The sequence below is a fragment of the Suncus etruscus genome, chromosome 19 (assembly GCF_024139225.1).
Source record: "Suncus etruscus isolate mSunEtr1 chromosome 19, mSunEtr1.pri.cur, whole genome shotgun sequence".
Classification (NCBI taxonomy): Eukaryota; Metazoa; Chordata; class Mammalia; order Eulipotyphla; family Soricidae; genus Suncus; species Suncus etruscus.
The window spans coordinates 41,391,431-41,418,966 of NC_064866.1; the positions used below are offsets into that span (position 1 = coordinate 41,391,431).

The 27,536-nt window shown below is 34.8% G+C and overlaps 1 protein-coding gene and 1 pseudogene across 3 annotated transcripts in view; one reads left to right on the plus strand and one right to left on the minus strand.

Annotated features, from left to right (window-relative positions):
- The window catches only part of PHF20L1 (PHD finger protein 20 like 1), a 74,182-nt gene that overhangs the window by 45,096 nt on the left and 1,550 nt on the right, over nucleotides 1–27,536 (plus strand). For all 3 annotated transcript variants that reach the window (XM_049765561.1, XM_049765562.1, XM_049765563.1), the window contains 11 exons: nucleotides 1,850–2,102; nucleotides 4,166–4,357; nucleotides 4,610–4,816; nucleotides 10,911–10,967; nucleotides 12,011–12,118; nucleotides 18,310–18,465; nucleotides 19,914–20,095; nucleotides 21,442–21,541; nucleotides 22,995–23,190; nucleotides 24,316–24,682; nucleotides 26,932–27,094. In XM_049765561.1, the coding sequence (XP_049621518.1) occupies nucleotides 1,850–2,102; nucleotides 4,166–4,357; nucleotides 4,610–4,816; nucleotides 10,911–10,967; nucleotides 12,011–12,118; nucleotides 18,310–18,465; nucleotides 19,914–20,095; nucleotides 21,442–21,541; nucleotides 22,995–23,190; nucleotides 24,316–24,682; nucleotides 26,932–27,094 (1,981 nt within the window). The remainder of the gene's footprint in view (nucleotides 1–1,849; nucleotides 2,103–4,165; nucleotides 4,358–4,609; nucleotides 4,817–10,910; nucleotides 10,968–12,010; nucleotides 12,119–18,309; nucleotides 18,466–19,913; nucleotides 20,096–21,441; nucleotides 21,542–22,994; nucleotides 23,191–24,315; nucleotides 24,683–26,931; nucleotides 27,095–27,536) is intronic.
- LOC125997556 (nascent polypeptide-associated complex subunit alpha-like) lies at nucleotides 6,108–8,406 on the minus strand (annotated as a pseudogene).

Sequence of the window (27,536 nt, forward strand, 5' to 3'; positions counted from 1 at the left end):
TGATTGTAACTAACCTCTGTTGTCCTGATGAGTTGAATGTCACTTGTGGCATACATAGATTGACACAGGCCTATAACTAAAACTTACTGTGCTAATGGATTTCTTTTCTATCCCTTGAAATTCAAACCAGTCTTGAACCCCACTTTTATGATATTATAGATTATTTAATTGTATTAGGGAATTGTCATGTTATATTTACTTTTGGATAAAACTTGCATTCGATGCATAATTCAGTAAGTTTTAAAAAACTGTTCATTTGTCCTTGTTTAGAAGTTAAGCACCTTTTCAAGATATTTAAGTTTTCAAATCTTGTTTTATAACTTTGTAACTCGAGAGTAATGGATGCTGTAGTAATGTCTTTCACTTATGTGAAGATGAACAATAAAATTGTTTATTTACAATTAATGGCTCTAATTACTTTTCTGGCAACACCTTGTATGATAAGCTTAGGAATCCTTTCCACTTCTGAAGCACTTTTTCTAATACACATTTATTTATACACATGTGCAGTGAGTAAATTCAACAGTAGAAATAATGACAACTGAATGAATGGGAACTCAACACCAGACCCTAAGGTGGTGTGTCCAACATGCCATCTCAATGAAGAACATTCAAAGGTGCTCTGTTTAATATCAAATAAACACTTAAAAAAAATTGAGTGCCTTATTTAGTGGGAACAGAAAATGAATTGATCCCCAGACAGTGATCTTTCTATTCCAAAGAACTGCAGACTGTAGACTTTTGGTCATCCTTCACTAAAGATAAGGAAGTAAAACAATTCTTGGGAAATGAAAGTGTGCTATTCACAGTACTAGCAGTTTAGTTCTTTACAGAGGTCTACCTTACTATATTTTTTTTTCAAATGTGTGTCTCATATTGCTCTCAGATACATATATCAGGAAAACAAGAGGTATCTCCCACCATAAATTTCAGAACCATCTTATGTGACTATTCTTTGTTCTTGGGAAACATTTACATATATTTTTGTTTATGTAGGGAATTTTGTTACCAAATGAATAAAAATATTCTTATGAAAGAACTGACAAAGTTCTAATTTTTTTTTAAAAGTATCAGTTGGCAGTAAGAAGGTAAAACATTTTATCTAAGACTGAGACGTATTTTGTTTTAAAATCCAATGTTTTAAATTTATACTTTATCTTCTTATTTTTTTTCTGTTATTTGTTTTTGTTTTTTGTCTCTTAACTCTATATTGCTGGTGGCTTTGATTTTCATGATGCATTTATGTATGCTTACTGAAATTCTAGCTTTCAGCATTAAAAGGAGTTAAAGATGAGGTTTTGTTAATTTGGTCATTGTTTTCCTGTTGAGATCTTTCTTTAAAGGGACACTGTCTACTCAGACCTCCAAGTACAACTTGAGAAAGAAAATAATTTTATGAGAAAACATCTGAATGTCAGAATCTTGCATTAATTGTTCCTCTTCTGGTCTAAAACTGAAAATTCTTTGTAAATCCTGAAAAACTATATTCACCCAGTTTCTGTTTTTCATTGTCAGTTACAGATTTAAAGTATTTATTTCAGCCCCCCTCTGAAAACTGTTTGTCTAGTAGGATACTATTTTATGTATCTGAAAAGGGTATGAATGAAATGTATATGCGTGATATGTATAAAGCCATATTTAGACCACAAATTGACAGCATCCCTTTAAAGACAGCCTATTCAAATTTGAGTTAATTTGTGGGGTTCTTTTTGATTTTTCATTTGTAATAGAAATGTTATATGTTGCTTAACAATGTTTTGGGATACTAAAGTTGCTTAACAATCAAAATACAAGAACAAAAAAATGAAGAAGCCAAAATAAAAATATCAATTTTTTATTATTTATTTAGGCGATTTCACCTAAACCTCAAAGTCAGAAAAAAAATGAAGCTGACATTAGCAGTTCTGCCAACACTCAGAAACCTGCACTGTTATCCTCAACATTGTCTTCAGGGAAGGCTCGCAGCAAGAAATGCAAACATGAATCTGGAGAGTCTTCTGGGTGTATAAAAGCCCCTAAATCACCACTTTCCCCAGAATTAATACAAGTCGAGGATTTGACGCTTGTATCTCAGCTTTCTTCTTCAGTGATAAATAAAACTAGTGAGCACAGATTTTTAAAAATAGTTACTTTTCCTATAAGATACATGAAAAACAGTTTGATTGCAGTGATGTTTTTAAATGAAGTTGCTTTTTAAAAACTCAAGTGGATATTGTAGGGAAAACTTGAACTCTTTCACGGGCAAAAACCATGTACCGTACTGACTGATTTTTTGTACCGAGACGACTGGTTGAGAAACTGTATCATTATTTAATGCAGATTGCCCTGTAGTTTGACTCCTCAACTTGTAATCTGAGCACAGAGGCCTGATTCATTACAAAAAGCAAAATTAAGCAAAAAGCAGATAAGGAAAGACCCATGTGGATATATTCCTTTTACACCAAGAACATTCGTGACACAGTGTCTCCACTTGTCTCTCATCCCCCTTGGCGTAATATATTTTATTCATTCTTATCCTAGGATTTAAAATACAAACTTCAATTTAATATTATTAGAGAAAGAAAACTGCTTCCGTGATCTCATTTTTTTTTTTTTACTGAACTTGTTTAAATGATTTTTGTCTCAGGACCTCTGATCTTTCAAGAGTTAACAAGCTTTAAAAATAACCTTTCAGCACTGATCTGTCTGTATATTACAAATATATAAGACAAGATTTTCTGTGTTTTTCATATTAGCTTAGTATTCTAAGTTAGAATAGAAACATGAAAAACCATTATTTGTAAAGTCATTTGTTAAAAGATAATAACCTCTTGCTATTGAAAACTGTTTAGACACCTGTTTAATAAGTGCATATGCCATATTATCTTAATATTTTACTTTTAAGTCAAAGGTGTTATTAAGTCAGAGGAGATTTTTATCAAATATATTAATTTTCTTAATATTTTACTTTTAAGTCAAAGGAGATTTTTATCAACTATATTAATACCTTTTCCATTCTGTTGACATTTTCTGAAAAAAAAAAAACATACTTCAATTTTTGATCAAGTATCAATTTTTGATACTTTATTGTTTTGGTTTTTGTTTTTTAACAAATGGGCAGAAAGGATGGGGATAGAAGTGCTTATTTAACTTTTATTATGGCATGAAATAATGCCATTACTAGTTACTATAATGTCATGTGATATTGATAAGTTTTATTTTGAAATTGCTTATATTTTCATCTAACTACAACATTATGCAATAGAATTTTATTTTTCAGTTATCACCAGGTCTTTTTAAAATTTTGAATAATTATCCAAAGCCTCAGCCTCTTTGGGCCTCTCATATTACCTCTTTCTCAATAAACTTAAAAATAATGCTCTATATTTTCGTACTTGTTCTAAATAAACTTGTTTATATCATGTAGAAAAAGGATAAAGAAAGTTAAAATGAAAAATTTCCAAACATTCCTGTTAAGATTTAACAACTCAGCAGATTATTCAAAAATCCCAAACAATAAAGGCAAGAACTCCTTGATTTTAAAATTCTTAATTTTTGTCCATAATTAATATCAAAAGATGTTTCTGTTCAGTTTTTTTTTTTAATGAATCAGGCCCAAAGATCTATTTCTAAAAATTTATTTGGGGGAATGAGGGTGGGAAAAAATTATTTGCATCTAATTTACTTCGGCAAGTGAAGTAAAAAAAAAAAAAAAAACAAAACGAAACACTAACTCTACAAATGCTTGTCAGATTTTTGTCACTTATGCCCCTTACCTTTTCCTCTTTAGAGTTTCTAGATTTATAATCTAGCAAAATGGAAAACAATGTGTGTATATATATTTTTGATATTTGACTATATAGAGACTATTTTCCTAAAGGAAAAATTTCAAGTACCACAGCAGTCTGCAATTAAAGAATAAACTGCACTTGGGAATAAGCTTTCACTTGGGAAACTACCAGAAATTAATGTTCCTGTTCGTTTGGTTTAGATTTTAGAAACTCCAATTACATATTTGTGAATGAAGGCAGGTTTTGCCTTGGACTATCCATGGAACATGCTGTTCCTTATAACATCATCACAGGGCAGAATTGGAATCATTTTTTTCCCCTTTGATTTCTAAAATACTTTAAGATGATGATACAAGCATGTGTCTGCTTCGTGAACATTGAAGATCTTTTTCTAGGTCCTCCACAGCCCGTGAATCCCCCTAGACCTTTCAAGCATAGTGAGCGGAGAAGAAGATCTCAGCGTTTAGCCACCTTGCCCATGCCTGATGATTCTGTAGAAAAGGTTTCTCCTCCCTCTCCAACCACTGATGGAAAAATATTCTCCATCAGTTCTCAAAATCAGCAAGACACGACAGTAATATCAGAGGGTAATGTATATTGATTTCCTATTGAATCAAACATAAAGGAAGAGGAACACTAAAACGTAGATGATAAAAATATTAATTTGTGCTTTTTCCTCTAACGTTATTCGGACTAGTAAGGACTTCTCTTTTGGGGGTACAAATAATGAGTGCTGCCTTTACCCGAAGCACTGTTTAACTAATGTAGCTTTTAAAAAAAATCCATTTTCTATCTGTTATCAGCGTTAATATTGTGTTCCGTTCTTTACTTTTGTGTAGTGCCTGACCATGCACATTTGCCACTTGAGAAGCTGGGACATTGTCTCCCTCTTGATTTAAGTCGAGGTTCGGAAGTTTCTGCACCTCTAGCCCCAGATTCCTCTTACCAGAACGAATGTCTCAGGATAGATAAAGAAGACACGCAGATGCTTCCGAATCCTCCTTTCAAAGCAGTTACTGATGGAAGAGGAGTTGCAACAGCACCAGGTAGTAATGATTTATTTTAAAAGTAGCTAGGGTTGCATTTTAGTGTGTAAACATTTTGATGCACAATCGCATTTTTGATACCTAATTTCTAAAATACGATCTCTTTTTGAGATATCAATCTACTTAAAGTTCTCTTATGTAGCTGTTCTCTCTGTTTCCTTTTCTAATTTCTATCAAGTAGAAATGACTTAAGCTAAAAATAATGATAGGTGTTCTGAACTTTGAAGCAGAAAAGGTGGTGTCAGCATAAACAGGAATTTTAACATAGACATTTTTAGCTTTAATTATATACATGTATCTTACATTTAAATGTATCTTACATTTAGTCCTATGTTTTGGGTTAGGGTCTCCCAAAATCAGATGTAATTTGTTGTAGTGATGTGTTTTGAATTCTAAGATGTAAAATTAAGAGATCACAGCAACCTATATTGAGAATAATTTTGTGACGTAGATTTTTATAATCTGAAAACGTTTCAGAGTTACTTTATCAAATATGTATTTTAATCTTAACAGATTTTATCTCTTTTTATTTATTATTTTGTATTCATATTTTGAAACAGGATTGTATTAATTTTTTATTCTTTGTCAGTAAATTACTCCTTTTTATTTGTATGGCTAAAGGAAGTTTTAATTGAGTCAGGTTTGAAATGGAGAAAAAGAAAACTGTTTCTTGATTTTTGTTCAAGAGGACTGGGCATAATTGTATTTAATGTCTTCCCTAAAGTCACTTCATCAGCTCCTTAAATGAAGTATGGAATAGAACTTGCAGTTTTCCTTGTGGTCTTATATTAAAGATAACATAATCAAAATAATTGGAATTGCTAATTAGCTTTTTAGTAACTGTTTTAATAACCTTATTCCTTAATTATAACTAATATTAAAAACTGCTTATACAATTCTATCTTATCTATAAGAGTGAATTTATTCTGTATGTCTCATTTTCATATCTAGCTTTAAACCATTATTGCCCATTTCTGAAGATTAGTAGATATTGAAACATTTCTTTCTATTTGTAAGTTTTATTCATTGTTCTGTGTGTCAATTTAAATCCATTTTGTCTTTGGATAGTTATTTTCTCTTTATTCATTTTGTCACAAAAGGATTTTTTATACAAGAAGCCATAACTTTATTAATGATAATTAATATTATTAAATTAATATTATTAAAATTAAAATTAAATTAAAATATAAAATATTATTTTATTAAATATTAATGATAATAATTTTGAAATCAAGCTGAAATTACTCTTTGAAACATACACCAAAAAATGGTCCTCAGTTTTTCCTAGTGGTTACATTGTTTTAATAGCATTTACAACATCATTACTGTTGTTCTTCAGGACTTGGACAGCCTGTGCTTTCAGCACACACATTTGCTTGTAATATGGCCAGTTCAATATCCTTAACTTTCACACACCTGTTTCATTAACCTCTTCCTCTTCACTCTCTTCTGTACACTTGGAGTCTGTGTTTTTTTGAATATTTGAGACAGCTTTACCTTAAACTCTAAATTTCTCAGCGTCTGCTAGCTGTGCTTAATGAGATAATTCTTCCATTTTTGCTTCTCCCCACTCCCCCAAATATCAGGGTATCTGAGACTGGGCTCTTCTATACATCTGATTTTGTGATGACAAATGAGATATTATTACATTTTCGAACTGTGACTCTAATAGCCCTTGTAATCTGTCGAAGATCCAGTTAGGACATAGCCTTCCGTGCCTTCTCACTACAGCTCTGTTTTGCTTGACTTCATCTAGCTCAGCTGCTGTTGCCAACTAAGCTTGCTATTGTGTGTGTGTGTGTGTGTGTGTGTGTGTGTGTGTGTGTGTGTGTGTGTGTGTGTGTGTGTGTGTGTAATTCTCTTCCTAGAGTTCTGGTACTGATTCATCACTGTCAGAATCTGTTCCAGACCTTGTCTCAGTCTGGCAGGAACCATTTCAATGGCTTCACAAGGCATTTGGGGGTTGGGTTGGGAAATGCAGAACCAATATGGTGGCAGAAAAAGAGCAATATAGATAGGTAGATTGAGGACAGGGGCTCATTTCGGCCACACCTGTCAATGCTGAAGGGTTACTCCTGCCTCCTGCAGGAATCGCTCTTGAAAATAATTCTAAATTATCCATTGACCTTTGATAAATTTTGTGATGGATGCATTAGGAACAGTTCTTAGCAGTTAAGAATTTGTTGGTATTATGAATATGTAAATATGGTATAATATTCATTTGTTGGAATAATGAATATGTAACATGTTTATTGTTATGGTCAACTTTGATTGAAATAACTTTTAAATAATGGGTTTGAAATTTTTTAACTATCTTTAAAATTGATAAATATTTTAATTAAACAGTAACCTTGTGATATAGACCTACAAAAGGAACTAATTACTGAGTTGTTGGCCAAACCAACTGTTTTGTGACTGTGCATAGAAATACTTAATAGGATTATTTTTGCTTCTATTCAAGTGTTAACTTACTAATTTTTCCCCCAAAATTGGTAGCATGTTTGTGGAAGTACATCTGATTATCTTAAGGATATGGCTCCTATTATTTCTTATAATTGTTGAAGTGTACTGAATAATAGGAATATATATCAGTATTCTTTTTCTTTTTAAAGTAACTATTTGAAAATGTCCAAGTAGTAAGAATTTTCTGGAAAAGTGAAAGGACTTTCGATTTATAATATAAATTTATAGGCTTGTGGAATACTAAGAATCATCTAGATATATGGTTGACAACTTTACTTGCTTGATTCAAGAAAAGACATGCTCTTAAATGTGTGAATTGTAGGGTCAAGGAATTTTCTAATGTATTTGTTATCCATTTTAATTTTAATGTCTTATTTTTTGAGGGAAGAAATGGAAGTCAGGTTATGATATATCCTGATTGAATGTCTGATCACAATCTGTGTTTGCTGTATTACATTTCTATGCTTTTCTATTTCTTTTTTTTTTTTTTTTTTTTTGGTTTTTGGTTTTTGGGCCACACCCGGCGGTGCTCAGGGGTTCCTCCTGGCTGTCTGCTCAGAAATAGCTCCTGGCAGGCACAGGGGACCATATGGGACACCGGGATTCCAACCAACCACCTTTGGTCCTGGATCGGCTGCTTGCAAGGCAAACGCCGCTGTGCTATCTCTCCGGGCCCGCTTTTCTATTTCTATTTCCTATTTCTGTGAATTTCTGTCTCTGCATGCTTTCTTTCTTGACATTTTTAACAAACCTGGGAAGGTTTCATGTTACCCACTCTACTGTCTCTTTGGCCTTCAATATTTGCACTTTTTGCACATGGCATTCGTCTGGGTTAGTTCGGCAAAAACAAAAACAAAACGAAATAAAACAAACAAAAATAACATGCGATAAGCTACCCAGTCTTACTTTGTTTTGTTTAAAAATGGCCTTCAGGTTTTGTTCATCATTTTGTCATTCATTTTTTCCTTTCATTTTTTTTGTCTCTTTCCTGTGTTGTTGTAAGGAGACTGACAGTTAGTTGCACTTGCTTACTGTGAGCGTACATACTCTGGTTCTAGTGCCCTGGGTGTTTTGCTCTTTTCTGGTGCATACATGCACTTGGTTAGCATGTTACAGAGCTCACGCATATTGTAGGAATGGCAGTGTCTCAGGGCTAGTACTTGGCTAATGGGCAGTGCCAGGGATTGACGGGTTCTGATCACTGTATATCTGCAGAGCAGGTACTTTTCCACTGAACTGTTTGTATCCTCCAGGCTCCTACATTTACTTCTTGAAAGCCTGTTGCAGAGTAGTTTCCCCTTTGTTTTCCTCTCAGAATTGTGTTAGAGAACAAATCTATAACTAGGAACTTTGAAATCTACCTCCACCCCCATACCAAATGGCCATGGCTTAGAGAGAGCCTGGGTTTTCCATGGAGAGTCTCGGATATCCGCCTTTTTAGCTATAAGAATATGACATAATTAGCATACTATAAAGAGTTTGAGAAATTATATTACTTAGTATTGAATGATATACAGGCAGGTGAGGGTCAGTATTCTATCTTTTTCTTTAAATAGTACTGTTGGGGAGTTTTTGTTTCTATTTTTTTTGTATTTACATACAACTTAGTTAAATTCAGTATTTTACAAATTAATATTTTAGTACGATATTCTGGCATAAGTTGGATAAGTACCATTTAATGAACTTATATATGAAAAATTAATTAGTGAGTATATTATATTTTCTTTATATAAAAATCTTTCTTTTACTGCCTAGATGAATATTTTAGTATTCTTATGTAAAAGATGTTGACAAACCTTTGTTAGTCCCCCAAATTTTGATTTAGGAATCGCTCTTCTAAGTGTTCTTTCCAAGGCAGTTAGTTTATGACTGTTCTGTATTTCAGATATCTGAGGGAGCGTATATATTCTCGTTTGTTAACTGAGCCCTAGCAGGAAGTTCTTTGGGTTCTTAGATATGTTCTACTGTTTTGTCCAGAGGATTCAGTGCTTCAGAGAATTAAGGTGCCCAGGATGCAGTAATTAACAAATGGCTCCTTCTGAATTTTATCTTTTTTGAGGGGATTTGGGGGTTTGGAACACACCCAGCAATGCTCTGAACTTACTATGTACTCAGAGATTAATCAAAATGATGCTCAAAAGACTGTATGAGATGCCAGGGATTGAACCATAGGTGGCTGGCTGCATGCAAGGCAAGCCCCTACGTGCAATACTATCTTTCTGGCCCTAGTTTTTTTTTCCCCCTATGAATTGTTTGCCTGAATAATGAGGATTTAGGGAGAAAGGAGAAAATACTCTGTGTTTGCATTGTTAATGTTTTAATCATTTTTAACAATGTGTATCAGGTAGGTAGAATTTTTATGAGTACTGTATTTGCCAGCATATAAGATGACACTTCAACCCATGAAAAACTCCCTAAAAGTCTTAAAAGTAAGTTACTTCTTAAACGTAAGAGGGGTGCAGATCACTCATTCCTGAAGCTGGAACAAGTTTCAGCATGCCGTATACCAGCATATAATATGACTCCTGACTTTTAGGAAGTTTTTCATGGGTTGAAGGGTCATCGTATATGCCGGCAAATACGGTAAGTAAAAAGGATGTGCATTAATTTAATTGACATTATAATAAGGAAGATTGTATTGTTTTCAGCTAATATCTTATTGTCATAGGAAATCATATTCTTAATTTAAAACATGCTTATTGGAAGCTTACTATATTTAATCAAGTTGTGGTATTTTCTACATTTAATGTATAAGTATTGAAGCAAGATGAATAGATAAAATACAAGCTTTTTCAATACCATATTGGCATCTTTAAGTCAAATACTTTATAATTGGTTATAATAAAACATAATTTAGTAGATTGAAACTACCTTTGTGTTTCTTTAAGTTAACACACATGCAACTTTAAGACAGTGTTGGGAAGGCTGAATGTAAATTGAGAAGCTTGGTGAAATGCATATATGAGCTGTGTGGCTTTATGTAATCATTCCCTGGATATTGTTAAGGACGTATATTCCTTGCATTAATAAACCTTTGTGTAGACAGTAAGATTTGTAACTAGTTCTCTTTTGAAATTTATCCTTACCAAAAGCAGAGGTACAAGTTAGGCAAGAAAGGTTAAATATGATTTCTAACACATGATACAAATTATTAAAAACTAATGTTCTTTGTGTGAAGTTTAATATTTCATGAATTCGACCTGCATGTCATTTATGCCATGACTATTACCTAAGTAAAATGTTTCCTGTCCAACAACACTAGTGCATTTCAGCATCAGACACTCTACTGAACCTTTTAGGTACTCTCTTTTGTATAACTCATCACAACACAACCATCTACCTACTCCTATTGGCAGAAGGGAAACAAACACAAGGAGGGAATACATTACATCCTCAGTCACACAGCCTATAATCAGTGGGGGAGCCTTATTTGGATCTGGGTGCAAGTAATCTGACAGAACAAAAACTATGTCTAACAGTTTTCTAAGGTGAAAAAGAAATCCAGTTTCATTATTATTAGTGTGGGGATAAAGAGCTGATGTAGAGTCTGTGAGCCATTGTAATTTAAAACATTGTCCCATGCATTCAGCCTTTTCTGACTAAGTGTGCATATTTTCTCCTACACTTACAGGAATATTGAAAACAGAGAAAAAAGTGAAATTGGAAGAAAAAAGCTCAACAGCATTTGGTATGAATAGAAAGTAATCTTTAAGTGAAAAAAAATAGAAAGCTTCAGCAAGGAAGGCCATAATTTGCCCTTATTTTTATGTGTTGGTTCTTTATGTGTAAATGATCACCTGGTTAGTGTTTATTAGTGATATATGATTTTTTTTGAAAGATATCTAGTTCTGTGTGTTCACCATCTAGGGTTTTCTTTGATAACTTTGTGCTTTAAAAATTTTTTTAATTAAAATTATGGCTATTTAAAAATAGGCCACCATTTAACATTGTTGAAATTTAGAAAATTGGATAAAGAGTGAAATCCTTTTTTCCCCAGACTTTCTTTAGTCTTACTAAAAATCTCACTAATTTTTCTGTCTTTTTTTAGTTTTCTATAGTGATTGAAACTTTTGAAATAGTGAATGACAGTCTAAAATACTTAAGGTAGTAGTAAACTAGAATAAACTGTGAGTTGATTTTAGATAAAATACTATAGGAAAGTAACATTTGTATTTGTTAATGTGGATATAATTCAACGAAGTATTGTTAAAATGTTGGGGGATGTTAGTCTAAGTTTGTTCTTTGATTTCTCAGTATTCATTCTTGTACAGAATGGGAAATTTAACGTTAAATGAAATGAATTTTGGATTGATTTTTTTTATTTTTTCAAGAGTTCATTGTTACTTTTCTAATAAAGATTTATTAAATTTTATTGGAAATGCTGAGTCTTCTCAGTTAAAGTTTTCTTAAATTATGAAGTTTTATTTTTTTTAACCACGTCAGGAAGCTGAGTTATATTACTCATTTATAGATTTTTAACTACTGTCTGTATTAACTTTAAGGTGTCAGGAGTTGGGATTTCTCAACACTGCTAATGAAGATCCCCTCTTATAGTCCAATAATCTAATCAGGAGTTCCAGACTCATGACAGGAACAGTTTAATTGAATTCATCCACTCTGGGCAGGTGACTGGAATAGCTGATTAAAACATAAATGCTGCTTTTAGGTTAATCACAAAGGAACAACTCAGGATCAATATTGACTACTAATTTACTCACTTTTGTCATATAGGGAAGAGAAAAGAAAAGGATAAGGAGAAAAAAGAGAAGAGAGACAAAGATCACTACAAACCTAAACAGAAAAAGAAGAAAAAGAAGAAAAAGAAATCTAAGCAACATGGTATCTAAAATGGTGTTTCACATTTAAAAAAAAAACTGAGACTCTTTCACTTCTCTTCTATTCTTTTACCAAAATAGAGCTATAAAAAGATCCTTTAGTTGTTGAGAATAGAAAACTTTCTTTTGATGATTTATCAAAAATCCAAATTGGGTTTTCATTGTCTTGCTAATTTTGGAAAAGTGTGACTGTTTTACTGTGGTGTCTGTAAACAAATCCTTGGAGATGACTAAAAGCTTTCATTTTCAGCATATGTCGAACTCTATCCTGCCAAATTACCTTTCAGCGTATTAAAATAATCACTGTCTAGAATTTACTGTGTAGTTTCTTGAATTAACTTTCAAAGCTGAAAGTAAAATAAAGATACTTTTATGGTGGGGATGGAAGGCTTTTTTATCAGTAATTTGTCTTTAGGGCATATCCTAATCCTGTACGTAAGGGCAAAAGGAAAATGTTGTCAAAAGAGGCCAAAAAAAAATCATAAGCAAAGAAAATGTAAATATGTATAAATATTATGGGCCAGAGAGATGGCATACAAGCAGGGCGTTTGCCTTGTATGCAGGACGGTGGTTCGAATTCTGGATCCCATATGGCCCCCCAAGCCTGCCAGGAGCAATTTCTCAGCATAGAGCCAGGAGTGACCCCTGAGCGCTCTTGGGTGTGACCCAAAAACAAACAAAAAAAATTTTAAATATTAATATCTAGTCTTTAAATTATTCTGATATTGTGTAAAGATAAGAACAAACTAATAGAGAACAAAAATATCGACAATAATAATAAAACAATTGGGAGGGTCATACTTGTATTCGTTGTTTTGGAAGCATGAAAGAAATGCAATTGCTTTTAGATTCTAATAGTAGATTCTACTTATTAGAATTTCTTACATAAATACAAAGAGAATTGGAACGTAGAGTAAAATTTCCAAAGAAAACTGGAAGAAATGTAATGAGAAAACCCTCAAAACAGGGACTTGGCTCAAAAGGGTGGGGCCATCTGGGAGCCTCCAGTTTTGGTGTCTGGAACCATATGGTTTTCTCTTTGGGCATTTCTGGGAAGAATCGAAGCTCTGCATCAGGAATTACTGCTGACCACCACTAGATGGTCAGATATCACATACCCTGAAGTAAATCAGGTTATAGCCCAAAAACAAAAAACTAAAGAAGCACAATTATATCTGTAATTATATATGATTATCACCTAGGGTTCATAAATCCAGTTATATGTTATTTTCAAGAAATTCAAATATGAGAATGGAGAAGTTTAGACAATATTATAAATAAAAGTACCGTATTTTCCGGCATATAAGTTGACCGGGCATATAAGACGACCCCCTAATTTTGCAGTTAAAACGTAGGTTTAGGCCTATATTTGCTGTATCAGACAGAACATTCCTGTGCTGCAACTGTAATGTCCCACAGTGAGCCAATCACAACAAGCAAAAATTCAAAGGTTCTACTGTCATAGACTTCCTCTCTGACTCTGGCCCATCTGAGCAGGCTTTTGACAGTGTAGATTCGGTACAGAACACTGTATAATTTGCATGCATAAAAAGCCTGCTTGGATTGGCTGAGTTAGAGAGGCGGTCCGAGCAGCCTTGCAGTGATTGGTGCAGGATCGAGTTGGAAATTCGTTTGATGGCAATATCCAGACGATTCTGAAATGTTTTTCTGAATATACTCGGCGTATAAGATGACCACCAATTTTCAGCTGACTTTTTTTTTCATTTCAAAAGTCATCTTATACGCCGGAAAATGCGGTATTGGGAAAAACATGGTGAGCAAATGTTAATTAGAAGGAAAATTGGAAAATTAAAAGTTATATTTGTATGAAAATAGTCATTAAAGCAAAGTGCATTCCTAGAAATGTTATCATAAAACGCTCAAGGTTTAATTGGCCTTTTCTCTTTCTAAATCAGTGATTTCTAAATTTTGATCAATATTATTTTAAGTAATTAAAAAACTTAAAACCTTCTTTATTGGTAAGAAAGATTGCTGCAACAGCATTGACCTCAGGACAGTGAATTTAATTACTGTAATAAAGAGTTTCCTAAAAAGACACAAACACAAAAATGAACACAAGATGAAATTTTAAGAAAATACCAACACATTTTAAAGGTATGATGCAGAGCATGATGTCTGACTACAATCTTGTAAATTAAAATCTATATCAAAACTAAAATGAGGCTTGGACGTCAGACAGTGTGCTGTCTTTCATGTTGCTGAAAGGGGTGCATCCTTATCCCCTATGGTGTCTGTTTTCTCCAGGAGAGATGCCTGAGCACAGAGCCAAGAATATGCTCTGAGCATTTTATTTCATAATGTATTTATTTTTTGTGGCCCCCAGACCAAAAACTAAATAAGATACAATGAAAATCCCTGTATGTTTAGAAATCATCTAAATAACATCTAAAAAACTTAACTGTACTACTGGAAAAGAAAATAAGATGTTAAGAACCAGAAAGAGAAACTAGAGAGAAATACAGCCAGTAAAGCACTTGCATTGCTTTACTATTTTTACAGGTTCTATTCCAGCACCACATATGCCCCATAAACTCTTTTAGGAGTAATCTCTGAGCAAAGCTAGGATTAAGCGCTGGGCATGCAGAATCTGGTCCTAGAATCACAAAACAAACAAAAATACCCCCATACAAGCACCCACAACGATAAAATCTTGAGAAGGTGCTTAAAAGTGTGTAAGGGATATAGATGATTGACATATAGATTTGTATTTGAATCAAAGCTCAAAATCATCCCAATTTTGTGCTTTAACAAAATTATAAATCCAGATTCTGGCTATTACAAATAGTGCTGTGACTAATAAAGGAATGCAGAGAGTGCTTTTCTGCATGATGTTTTTGTATTTCTAGGGTATATCCCTATCAGTGGAATTGCTGGATCAGATGGGAGCTCTATTTTTAGTTTTTTAAAGAAATTCCATATTGATTATTTGTTTTCTACATTTGTGTTCTATAAAAGTTGGACCAGTCTACATTACCACCAGCAGTGAGTGAATGTCCCGCAGCACGTCAGCACTGGTGGTTCTTGTTCTTTGTGATGTGTGCCAATCTCTGGTATGAGATAATATCTCACTGATGTTTTGATTTGCATCTTTCTAATGATTAGTAATGTGGAGCATTTTTTTCATGTGCCTTTTGTCCATCTTATTTCCTCTTTGAGGAAATGTTTGTTTATTTCTTCTCCCCATTTTTGGATGGGGTTAGATTTTTTTTTTCTTGCTAACTTCTATCAGTGCCTTATATCTTTGTGTATATCTTAGATATTAAACTCTTATCTGATGGATATTGGGTAAATAGTTTTTCCCATCACATGGTTAGTCTTTGTATCCAAGATACTTTCCTCTGAAGTGCAGAAGCTGAGTGGCTAAAGAAACTGGTCTATCCACACAATGGAATACTATGCAGTTGCTAGGGAAAGTGAAGTTATGAACTTTGTTTACACATGAATGAATATGGGGACTACTATGCTGAGTGAAATAAGTCAGAGGAAGAGGGATTTACATTGAATAGTCTCACTTATTTGTGTGATATAAGAAAAAGAAATAAAAGATAGTATGGTAATAATATCCAGAGACAATAGAGATAGGGTCAGAGGGATCAGTCCACTGTAGGAAGCTTGCCACAAAGAGCAGTGAATGTAGTTAGGGAAGAGGAGGGTCCACTATGACAATGTTAGTTGGAACTGATCACTGAACAAGAACTGGGTGCTGAAAGAGAATAAAGTGATAATGCACGGTACCCTTCAATGAATGGGAGTGCAAAACAGTGTACAGAGAGAGAAGTAAAGTGTCCGCTGCTGAAACAGGTGAGCCTGGGTGAAGGTGAGGGAAACTGGGGACTTTGGTGGCAGGAAAAGTACACTGGTGAACATTATATGACAGAAACTCAATCATGAACAATTTTGTAATCACTGTGCTTAAATCGGGTAATTATAATAAATGGGAAAGTTGCAAGTTCAATAAAAATAGAGGTAAAAACCAGAAGCTGCCATTCAATAAACATTTGAGCAGACATTTAATAGAACCTCAATAAACAATAATGATCATGTAACATTTTAATACAAATGAAACATGAGCAGGCAATTATAAACCCTGAGCAACACTAGGTGCAGCCTAAAAACAACATTGTTAGGCTGCAATATAGTAATAATGGTAAAGAACTTAACAAAGCTCCTTTGATAATGGGCTTTTCCATGACAAGGTAACAACAGGGTATGGGCAAACAGTGCAGTTACTTTGAAGTTATGGTGAATGGAATAGCACTGGCATTTGCTGTGTTATTAATAGGTTTCTCTGTTTCTTAATATTATTGTCATCATTTGGGAGTGTTCCCTCAGAAAACTTGTCACCCTGACCTACTGAAGGGGTAATTCTGTTCTGGCTAGCTTTCCAGTTTGGGAACTCATACATGTTGAAGCCACCTTTTAGTTAAGAGTAGGCAGGCTTTTTTTTAGTCAGGCTTGTATGGGTTTGAGCGTGAGCTTTGCCATTGTTTGCTTTAGTAATTCTTGAACAATGTACTTGAACTTATTTTGTGTCTATTTCATTTTCAAAATAATACTAACACCTGTTGTCTCCTTATTAAATGACTGCGCAGACTCAAATGCATTAAAGCCATAGGCTATCTAGCACGAGTCTCCTGCTGTGATTAGGAGGATGCTTGCTGTCATGTTGCATCAGTGACTTAAAGCAACACAAATACTTTAAGTTCTCATGTTAGAATTCTAAAGTGAATCTCACTGGACTAAACAGAAAATATCAGTAGAATTGTCTTTTGTGTCTCTGGAGGAGACTCCATTTTCTTGTCTTTTCCAAATTCCAGAAGCTTCTGTGCCTATGTACTGGTTTGTGCCTTCCCTTCTTCAAAGCCATTAATGGCCTTTCAAGTTTTGCTTACTTTACATTACTCAGACACTGAATTTCTGCCGATCCCTAGTTACCTTTATGGATGCTTGTGATTGTGATTACAATGGGTACACCCAAATAATTCTATATAATCATCCTATTTTTGGAGGAGGAGGATCACATCCTGCAGTGCTCAAGGATTTCTTCTGGCTCTGCACTCACTTCTGGTGGGCTCGGGGGACCATATGGGATGCCAGGGATGGAACTGAAGTGCAAGGCAAGAGCCCTACCCAGTATTATGGTCACATAATAACCCTAATCACAAAGTCAGCTGTTAGCTACTTTAATTTCCTGTACCATGTTATCTAACGTATTTGCAGGTTCCAGGGATTAGTTATAAATATCTTTGGGAAGTGTTACTCAACCTTCCATAACCAATAATTCCATAATTAAGGAAGATGCTTATTTTTAGTTTCTGTTCTGATCTATAAGTTTAAAAAATATCTTTAAAAAATACTTACTGCCAACCTTTAAGGTAAATATTGTTATTCACAATGTATGGATAAATAAGTGGAGACTTCAACAGAGTAGATCCTCAGTACACACAACAGCCTTGTTCTTATTCTTTTCTCATAACACTTGTTTTCCCATTGTATGCTTTCTTCAGTTTTCTCCAATGTGTTTCAGCTCTTACTTATTCTCTGACCTGTCTCGGTTGACCATCTTTGTCAACTTAATTGAGAGACTGGGAACCCCTGGGTGGGCATTTGCTCATCTCTTGAGCACAACTGCATATTCTAAATATATCCACTCACTACCATTTTCTCAACTAACATGGAGGGATATTTATCTTGACATTACTCAAACTATTCTCAGCTCTTTCAGGACTAGTTAATTTTGTGCAGAGGATATTTTGCTGAAAATTAAATGCTCAGATCATTACTATAATAACTGGCATGCTAGGCAGCATAAGACCCTACTTAATATTCTGAAAAAAATTTTCTATCTTGTACGATTTACTATAGATTTAGCTGTCTGTCATTGTAATTGAGAGAAAAATGTAGAAATACTAATTGTTTACTTCTGGAGTATGTAACAAGAGTCCATAGGTACCAGTTAGAAAAGGATAGTGCTTACCATATAAATACTGCCTGGTTTTATTTTTCAATTGTTCTATCTGAACTCAGCAGATTTATAATAACCTATAGCTATTTCTAGTTGAGAAAAGAGAGTAATAGTATGGTTGTTTTATCTATCTTGAAATCTGGTCATTATAGTGACTTTTTGATTGCATGATACTTTATTAATATTTCGTTGTGAATTTTATGTTGCAGACTATTCAGACTATGAAGACAGTTCCCTAGAATTTTTGGAAAGGAGCTCTTCTCCACTGACTGGGAGTTCTCTGGCTCTGCGAAGCATGTTTACGGAGAAAAACACATCTTATCAGTACCCAAGGGCAATTTTGTCAGTTGATCTTAGTGGTGAAAGTATGTGTAACCATTTAATGTTTAAAACAAGTTTTTGAATTTTTAAATATGTAACTGAGAATAATACTTTATTGAGAGGCTTTTTGAGCAGATCACACAACTGAATTCATTCTATAAGCAGATACTAAATTCTGATGTTAGAAATTTGAACTACTTTTTATATAAGAAGTAACTTAATTAGTTCTTTTATAGTTAAGAAAATACGTTTATTTTTAGTTTCCGTTCCTATCTATAAGTTTCAAAAAATATTTTAAAATATATTTGCTGCCAACCTTTAAGGTAAATATCATTATTATTGCATAGATATTTAAGTGGAAACTTGTAGGTCTTGCAACTTTCTAATCTATTAGGTATTAGAATTGAAAGTTCAAACCGGTGCCTATCTTAATTCCAGTATAGATAAATCTTTTGTTATCTAAGTATTAAAAATAGTCTTAAAGATGCACTCTGAATTTCTCATCATACATGTTTCTATACTAAAACTCCTATATTGTTACAAATCACTGATCTAAACACACTTGTATATGAGGTATCCTTACTTAAACAGAAGCACATGTCAGACATTGTAAAGAAGCTTACAGTTTAGGATTGCTCAGATTTTCTGGTCAGTCAGTCCAACAGCAGAAAGAAAGTGTGAGGACTCTGGCATCTCACTTTTTCAGCAGCAGCAGCAGAGACTTGCATAACTCTAGATACTGCAAGCCATGGTTTGGGATTAGAGCTCCAGCAGCGAGCGGCCAGCATGAAGGAATGAACATTAATGGATGGTGTCATGATGCAAAATCCCAGGAGTGTAGGGTCTGCATCTCAGTGTAAAATCTGAGAACATATTGATGAGCTCGTGTCCTGTTTTATCCTTCTGAGTACCTCGTATGATATATAATAGGTTGATGTGTTTTCTTGTTCAGTTTTTGCCTTCTCCCTTCCAGGACTAATTCCTTTTAAGCCCACTCTGGGTAGTCTACTTGTTTCTTTAAAATAAGCATGTGGCTGTTGAAATATTTTTAATTAGAGTTTTTATAGGAGGGATAATTGGGGAGAAGTTCTGTGTGTCCCCCCCCCCAATTTGGGCCATTGAGTCTTAATACAGTCTGTACATACATCATAATCATTGCTCTGATGTTTTTATACCTTTGCCAAAATATGTCAGGTTTGCATTCTTCCCAATTATAAGATGTAGAGTGATATACAGGGTACAATCTGTGTAATAAATAACTATAAGGGATATTTTCTGAATTATAGTAATGTAACAATGTATGGATGAAGATTTAAAACAGTCAACTTTACCTAAGCTTTAATAAGCATTTGTTACTTTGTCCAGTGGAAATTTATTCCCATGTTTTTGGGTTTTGTTTTTTTTTTTTTTTTTTTTTGTCAGAATTTAGTCTTTCTATAACTCCCTTTTACATAAAAAAAAATAAGCTGAGTATACTTTTTATATATTCTAGACTTATCAGATGTGGAATTCCTGGATGACTCTTCAACAGAGAGTTTACTTCTGAGTGGTGATGAATATACTCAGGACTTTGATTCTACCAATTTCGAGGAATCTCAGGATGAAGACGATGCCCTCAATGAAATTGTGCGATGCATTTGTGAGATGGACGAGGAGAATGGCTTCATGATCCAGGTAAGCCTCATTCCCTGTCATACTGAGTGGAGTTAGTTCTCAGCAGTTCTCAGAAGGCAAAAGCCTTCTGCTTTCTGGTTATTAACCCCCTGATTGAAGATGGAAGTCTCTAACGTTTCAGCATGTTTACTTGTTTTGTTTTGAAGCTGCACCCCATGGTGCTCATGGGTTACTTTGACTTTGCTCTGAGGAGTCACTCTGACAGAGAAGGAGGGACCCTGCTAGGCACCAGAGAGCAAGCTGGGGTTGGCTGCATGCAAGGCAAGGACCCTACCCGGTAGTTCTGCTGTCTGACTCTGAGCTGGAGCTGGACTTTATTTTAAGAGCTAAAATTGTTGAAACTCTCCGTTGAGGATCCCTGTTGTTTAGTCATTTCCATTGCATAGTTATAACTACATACTGCTAGTGAATCAAAAGTAGTACCAGAAACTAAGGGGAACCTTTGTTGTAAATGTCAACAATTACAAGCAACCTCTCTGAAGAGTATCACGAAGAAAATGTATTTTGTGCGCTGGAGCAAAAGCACAGTGGGTAGTGCGTTTGCCTTGGCACATGGCCGACCTGCTTTGAATCCCGGCATCCCATATGGTCCCCCAAGCCTACCGGGGGCACAGAACTAGGGGTAACCCCTTGAGCACTTCTAGATGTGACCCAAAAACAAACAAACAAAAAATATATTTTGTGATGAAATTTGGAAGATCTGAAGACCTTAGTTACAAGAATGAAGAGTAAAGAAATTTCTTTATTTCCTCCCCATTTTCAGTGGTTTTGCCAATAAGGGAGTTAAAGTAATAAAAGAGTTTTAAGGATATTACCTAAAAATCAGTAGGAATTAGAGGAGGGAAGAAGTTCTGAGAATATTTTTATAATTTAGGTAATTTATCAATTTATTAGCACATGTAGCAAGAAACAATTGACTAAGGAAAAGTTTATCCCATGTTATGTTTCTTTATATATACAGGATATAGCGACACATAGTAGAGGAATAACAGTTACCCAAAATCAACAGAAACTGAGAACTGGTTTCTAGTAAGAAGCTATTGGAGGTTGGCAGTAGGTAAAACAGGATGGGGACGTGCTGGGGTAATGACGGAGGAAACGAACACTTGTGGGAGGCCTGGTGCTGGAAAAATTCATGCCAGCCACCCTGCTGTTAATAGCATTGTAAATTACAGTGCTGAAAATAAAAGTTTTTAAAGAAAAAAACAACTTTATCTAAAATCATTGCCTTGAATATATGGAATAAGAGCTGGCGGCGGCAGCGAGAGAGTAAGCCAGCTGGTGAAAGGAAAGGGGCTCTGTTCGTAGCAAGTCAAAGGTTGCTTCTAGGCTCTCCTCTGTTCCAGTGTGAAGAGTGCCTGTGCTGGCAGCACAGCGTGTGCATGGGGCTGCTGGAGGAGAGCATTCCCGAGCAGTACATTTGCTACATCTGCCGAGACCCTCCTGGTAAGACTTCACATGCTGCAGGATGTCTGAGACACAGTCTCAGCTGGAGGATACACACACAGACCTTTCTTCTCAGTTGGCTGTTGTAGACTTTTTGCTTGGATGGTTTGATTTCCCATATTAATTGTGTGGGTTCAAATGATGGCATAGTTTATCAACATAATAATGGCCTTTCAGAAAGGATGCAGATAGGAACATACAGTAACCCGTCAGTATTTTCCTGCTTATTGATTTCTAACTAGGTTTATCATCTCTATTTGAATGGAGCTTTCTTCTAAAAAAAAAGCAGCTGTTTTCTGGTCTTTCTGAGATGGTTTTGAAAATGTTGCTGATAGTGGTATTTTACCAGCGGATGGGATCTCACATATCATCTGGGATCACTTTTACGGATGAGACAACTAGAGAATAGAAAATGGAGCACCATATATCCACAGAAAGAACTAGATATGGTAGAATTTAGATTAAAATCTATGCCTTTCATTTCTCATCCAATCTGTTTTATACCCATTTTGTTCTTCCATGGTAGAGGCCCTGAGAGTAACAGTGTTCTTTCTGAATATTGTTTATACTTCCAACTTCCAAGGCAGAAATAAAACTATGTTCTCATATTTCTTATATTTCTTCATCTACTTTTTAGTATAGTATGGGACACAGATACATAGAATGCTAATTATAATAAGATAGAATTCTATTGGAGTGGGAAATATTTGCTTATATTAGACTATGAATTGCAGACATGGGAGAAGAATGCCTGTTTCTTTTTTTTAATAAAAATTTTATTAAAGCATCATGATGACAAGCATGATTGTAGTTGGGTTTCAGTCATAAACAGAACATCCCCTTCATCAATGCAACGTTCCCACCACCAATGCCCCCCCCCTTTCCCAAACCTTGCCTGTATTCGAGATAGACATTCTACTTCTCTCGCTCATTAAGATTGTCATGATAGTTGTTAGTGCAATTATTTCCCTAACTGCACTCAACATTATTTGTGGTGAGCTTCATATTGTGATCCGGTCCTGGTCCTTCTAGCCCTCATCTCTATTGTCTCTGAGAATTATTACAACTTTTTGTTTTATCCATTTAAAACAAAGTTTAGTGAGGAAAATACCCAAATCTAGTTTCTTTTCAACCCTTTCAGCCTGTGTCATCTGTTAATATGGCAGATACATGAATGGTGAACAAAAATACTCTAGTAAACTCCAGTTTCCCTTTCTGTCAGTCCTTTGCCATCAGGTGCATCAGTGAAGGGATTTGTTCTCTTGAGTGGGCAGGAAATAGATGTACTGAGGACCACTAAGCGGTTCAGTTTCTGAGAACATTGCCTTCCCCTATTTTGAAAATTGTCACTAATAGCAGAATGTGCCTTCTTTACTGAGGAATGTTAATTGAGTGAAAATCTAATAGGAATATGTTGTGATTTTTTTTTTTTTAATGTCAACCTCGTCCACAGGCCAGAGATGGAGTGCAAAGTACCGTTATGATAAAGACTGGTTGAATAATGGGAGAATGTGTGGATTGTCATTTCTAAAAGAAAATTATTCTCATCTCAATGCCAAAAAGATAGTTTCTACACATCACTTGCTTGCTGATGTCTATGGTGTTACAGAAGTGCTTCATGGGTTACAACTGAAGATCGGAATACTGAAGTAAGTGAAGAGTGGCCAAGGGAGGGTAACCCTTCAGTATAAATGACGCTTGCTTAGCTTCTAAAAATATTCTTGTTTCCAAAAATATCTTCTTGTTTCCATACAAAGAAGAATGGGAAGTTAATTGGGTAGATTAGATGGGTTTATGAGTGTTTCTAGCTCTTTGACTAAGAGGAGAGATTGTATGTGCTAGTGGGGAAAATGTCCATATGTGAAACAGATAGTTAAAGCAGATTGTATGAGACCTACCCATTTGCGTGGGGAAAAAGAGTCTGCATACCCATTTTAAGAACTACACACCCACCTAGACACACACACACACACACACACACACACACACACACACACACACAGAAAGGTTATATCGCAGTTATTGATGATTACTTGTAGACAGTATCGTCTGATTTTGATAGTGAGTTAGCATATCATTTTCTTCCTTTCAAATATTTATTCTTTTAAAATGGAGCTGCCTTTTATTTTCCTTTAATTTATTTTTTGTTTTAATTTATACTTTTGGAGGTTTTTCTTTCTTTATCTTTTAACCACACTCAGCTGTGCTCAGGGCTCATTTGTGGTACCTGGGATTGAACTTGATATTGGGCTGGCTACGTACAAGGCAAGTTCCTTTACTTGCTGTTTACCTCTTCAGCCACTTAGTTGCTTTGTATAAGTACCACTTTTGATTGATTAAAGTTTTTTAAATATGTTCATGTTTTTCATGTCATGCAATTTAAAAATCTACAATGAGAAATCTAGACAAAGCAGTATATATATATATATAATGATATGAGATATCAACAGACTTGAATTATTATTGTACCATCTGATTACTTTTTATAATATTTGAGAATTTAAATATTGGGACAAATTAAACTAACAAAAAAATCTTTTGCTTTTTGTCTTTGTCCTTGACCCCTCCTTAGTTGATTCCCTTAAGACTTGGATAGAATTTCAGATCAGTTCACTGAAGTCCGTTAGCATAGATAACCAAGGATTCACTTGGTTGTATATAAAATCACTTTATGACTTTACTGTATAAATCTTAATTATGGCATTAATTTTGTTAATGGATGTTCCTCTCCTCCACCCCCACCCTTTATCTCTGTCTCTTCAACTTTGCTTAAGGAATAAACATCATCCTGACCTTCGCCTCTGGGCTTGTTCTGGAAAACGAATAGACCAAGATCACGTTATTGCTGGAATGGAAAAAAATATGACAATGCAAGACATCATTAATTTAGAAGAAAAGAAACATGTACAAAACCATAAAGAGCCACCTCGATTCCCTCTAAAAATGGAAGGCACTTACATAACCAGTGAACACAGCTACCAAAAGCCACAAAACTTTGGTCAAGACTGCAAATCTCTTGCAGAACCAGGGAGTTCAGATGACGATGATGATGTCAGTAGTTTTGAAGAAGAACAGGAATTCCACATGAGAGAGAAAAAACGTTTACAGCACTCAGGAAGAGAAGATGGAATGTCCCAAAAGGTATAACGAGCCTTATTTCGATGATAAAATAACAACGAAAATTTTAATGAAGTAAAACATCAATGCTTTAAGTGTTGCTTACATTTTCAATTTCACAAGTATCTTATTGGGGGTAAATATGACTTTCTTTATAAGAAAGTACTGTTATACTTAATTTTCTTCTCATTCAGACTGTGATCATCATCAATAAACTTATCCAGAGTTTTTTTTCAGGTTTGTTTATCTTTTCCCATTGTTTGGGCCACATCTGATGGTGGCCATGACTTAGTACTGACTATCCTTATCGATCCCTTTTCAGTGTTGAAGGGAACACCTGTGGTACTAAATATATCAAACCCTGGTTGCTCTCTTGCTTGACAAGTGTTTTACTCACTGTTCCCGCCCCCAGTTTAAAAGTTTTTAAAGTACTCTTAGAGATCTCCACAAAACATGAACCAAAATTTAAGTTATATGAAAAGTCTGTATGAGATCTTAAGTGTCCTTTGCATGCATATATAGATATATATATATTAATACCACCATTAATAAAAATTTGTCTTCCTTTTTATTATGTTTTAGATATTTTTTTTAAATTTTCAAATAATTTTTAAAAATATTTAGCATGTTTGGGGCTGGAGTGGTGGTGCAAGAGGTAAGGCATTTGTTTGCCTTGTGCGCACTAACCTAGGACGGACCTAGGACGATTCCCCAGCGCCCCATATGGTCCCCCAAGCCAGGAGCGATTTCTAAGCGTACACCCAGGAGTAAACCCTGAGCATCACTTGGTGTGACCCAAAGAGCAAAAAATAAATAAAAATATTGAGCATGTTTATAAATACATATCAGTCCCATTGTGTAGTAAATTGAATTCTTTTTTTTTTTTTTTTTTTTTTTTTTTGTGGTTTTTGGGTCACACCCGGCAGTGCTCAGGGTGTTATTCCTGGCTCCATGCTCAGAAATTGCTCCTGGCAGGCACGGGGGACCATATGGGACGCCGGGATTCGAACTGATGACCTCCTGCATGAAAGGCAAACGCCTTACCTCCATGCTATCTCTCCGGCCCCTGTAAATTGAATTCTTAAAGTTATGTGTACATGGGTATTTATACTTCCTGTTCAGTAGGATTAAGGATGTTACACTTTGATTTTTTAAGTTTGGGGAGGGATGGTACGTTTTTGTTTTTGTTATAAATGCCACTTTTTAATGGGAATTGGAGTGAGTGGATTAGTGAATATTAAGCCATAACCAGATATGCTTGGAACTTATGCCTTGTTCTGCATTCAGCTATATTCAAGGCAAGTACCTGTGGTACTATTTCTGACCTCGAAATGACACTTCAATGTTACTACTTGGGTATGAATCAATTTTAGAGTGTCTACCTGTCATGTGGAAAACCTGGATTAGATTCCCAGCACATCAGAAAAAATATATATAAAATATTTTCTTTATTTTTCTGGGCTTCTTTATCATGTAACCACTATAAAGAACTGATTTTGGAAAACTTATTTCATACAACTTGCGGTCAACTATTTTATCAATTATATCCACATTATGAAATGGGTTATTTCTGTGAACCCCAGTTTAGATTTTGTGTTACACAGTTGTACTTTATAGTTTATAAAAATATTTTTGCCTTCCCCCTCCTTGGTGATCTTACTACAGTACTAAAATCTCAACTATAGTTACTCCTATTTGTACCAATCTTGCTTACTTCCTTGCTATTTCCACCATCACTTTTTGCCTTCTCTGTACTTATGTCATTTATGTAGAATAATTGAGGGAAAGATTAGTCTAATATTAACTGTATATTCTAACAACAAAATATAACAGTTTTGTTAGCATGATTTATTGAGTACATTATGTTCTGGACAGCATTATGCTGAATATTGTGGACATAGTAGCCAAGTCTGCTTAATTTTAAGCACAATCAAGTATAATTTGATCCTGTGTTGGCACTTCCTTAAAAACCATTTTGGAAGGGCCAGAGCGATAGCACAGCGATAGGGCTTTTGCCTTGCACGCAGCTACCCGGGATGGACCTGGGTTCAATCCCCAGCATCCCATATGGTCCCCCATATGAGCGCAGAGCCAGGAGTAACCCCTGAGCCTCACCGGGTGTGGCCCAAAAACCAAATAAAAAAAAAAAAGAACTTTGGAAGTCAGTTGAATTTCATGAATAATTGTGGATGAGGAGGCCTTTAATTTGTCTTTCCCATTACGATGTAACATTTATCCAATTTTTTTTTTTTCCAATTGATTCTTTGGAGAAGACTGCTGCGGAAAAGAAGACAGTCTTTGTCTATAGTGAGAAAAAGAGCCCCGAAGACCCAGGAGATTCACATCTCCAGTGGCAGCTCAATCTCCTTACCCACATAGAGAATATGCAGAATGAAGTGACCAGCAGGATGGACCTCATAGAGAAAGAAGTCGATGGTAATTTGTGAAAGAATCAAAGTACAATTGCTGTAGGGTGTAAAGTGTACTTGTTGTTCTCAGGAAACATTTTTTTAATTTGGAATGGAAAGCTTTAGAAATGATGGCATGGAAAACGAGATGCTTTCTAGACCGGTGGGACTCTGTTGTTCTCTTTAGATTAGGTTTGAAACAACTGGCACTTGTGGTCTTTTATGCTCAAAGCCCGAATCCTAATAGAATTATTAGGTCCTTGTTCTAATTAAAAAGTATAGGACAAAGGGAATTGTATTTATTAGATGCGTAATTGCATTCATAATGTGCATGCTAATGCGTTGTAAATAGTAATAAAATAATGAGGTAGCAAAAGATGTTAAGAAATTGTCTCCTCTCGCGTGTTAGAAAAACCTTGGGCATAAGAAAATCTAATCTAATCTAAATCATTTCACGTAAAATCAAGATT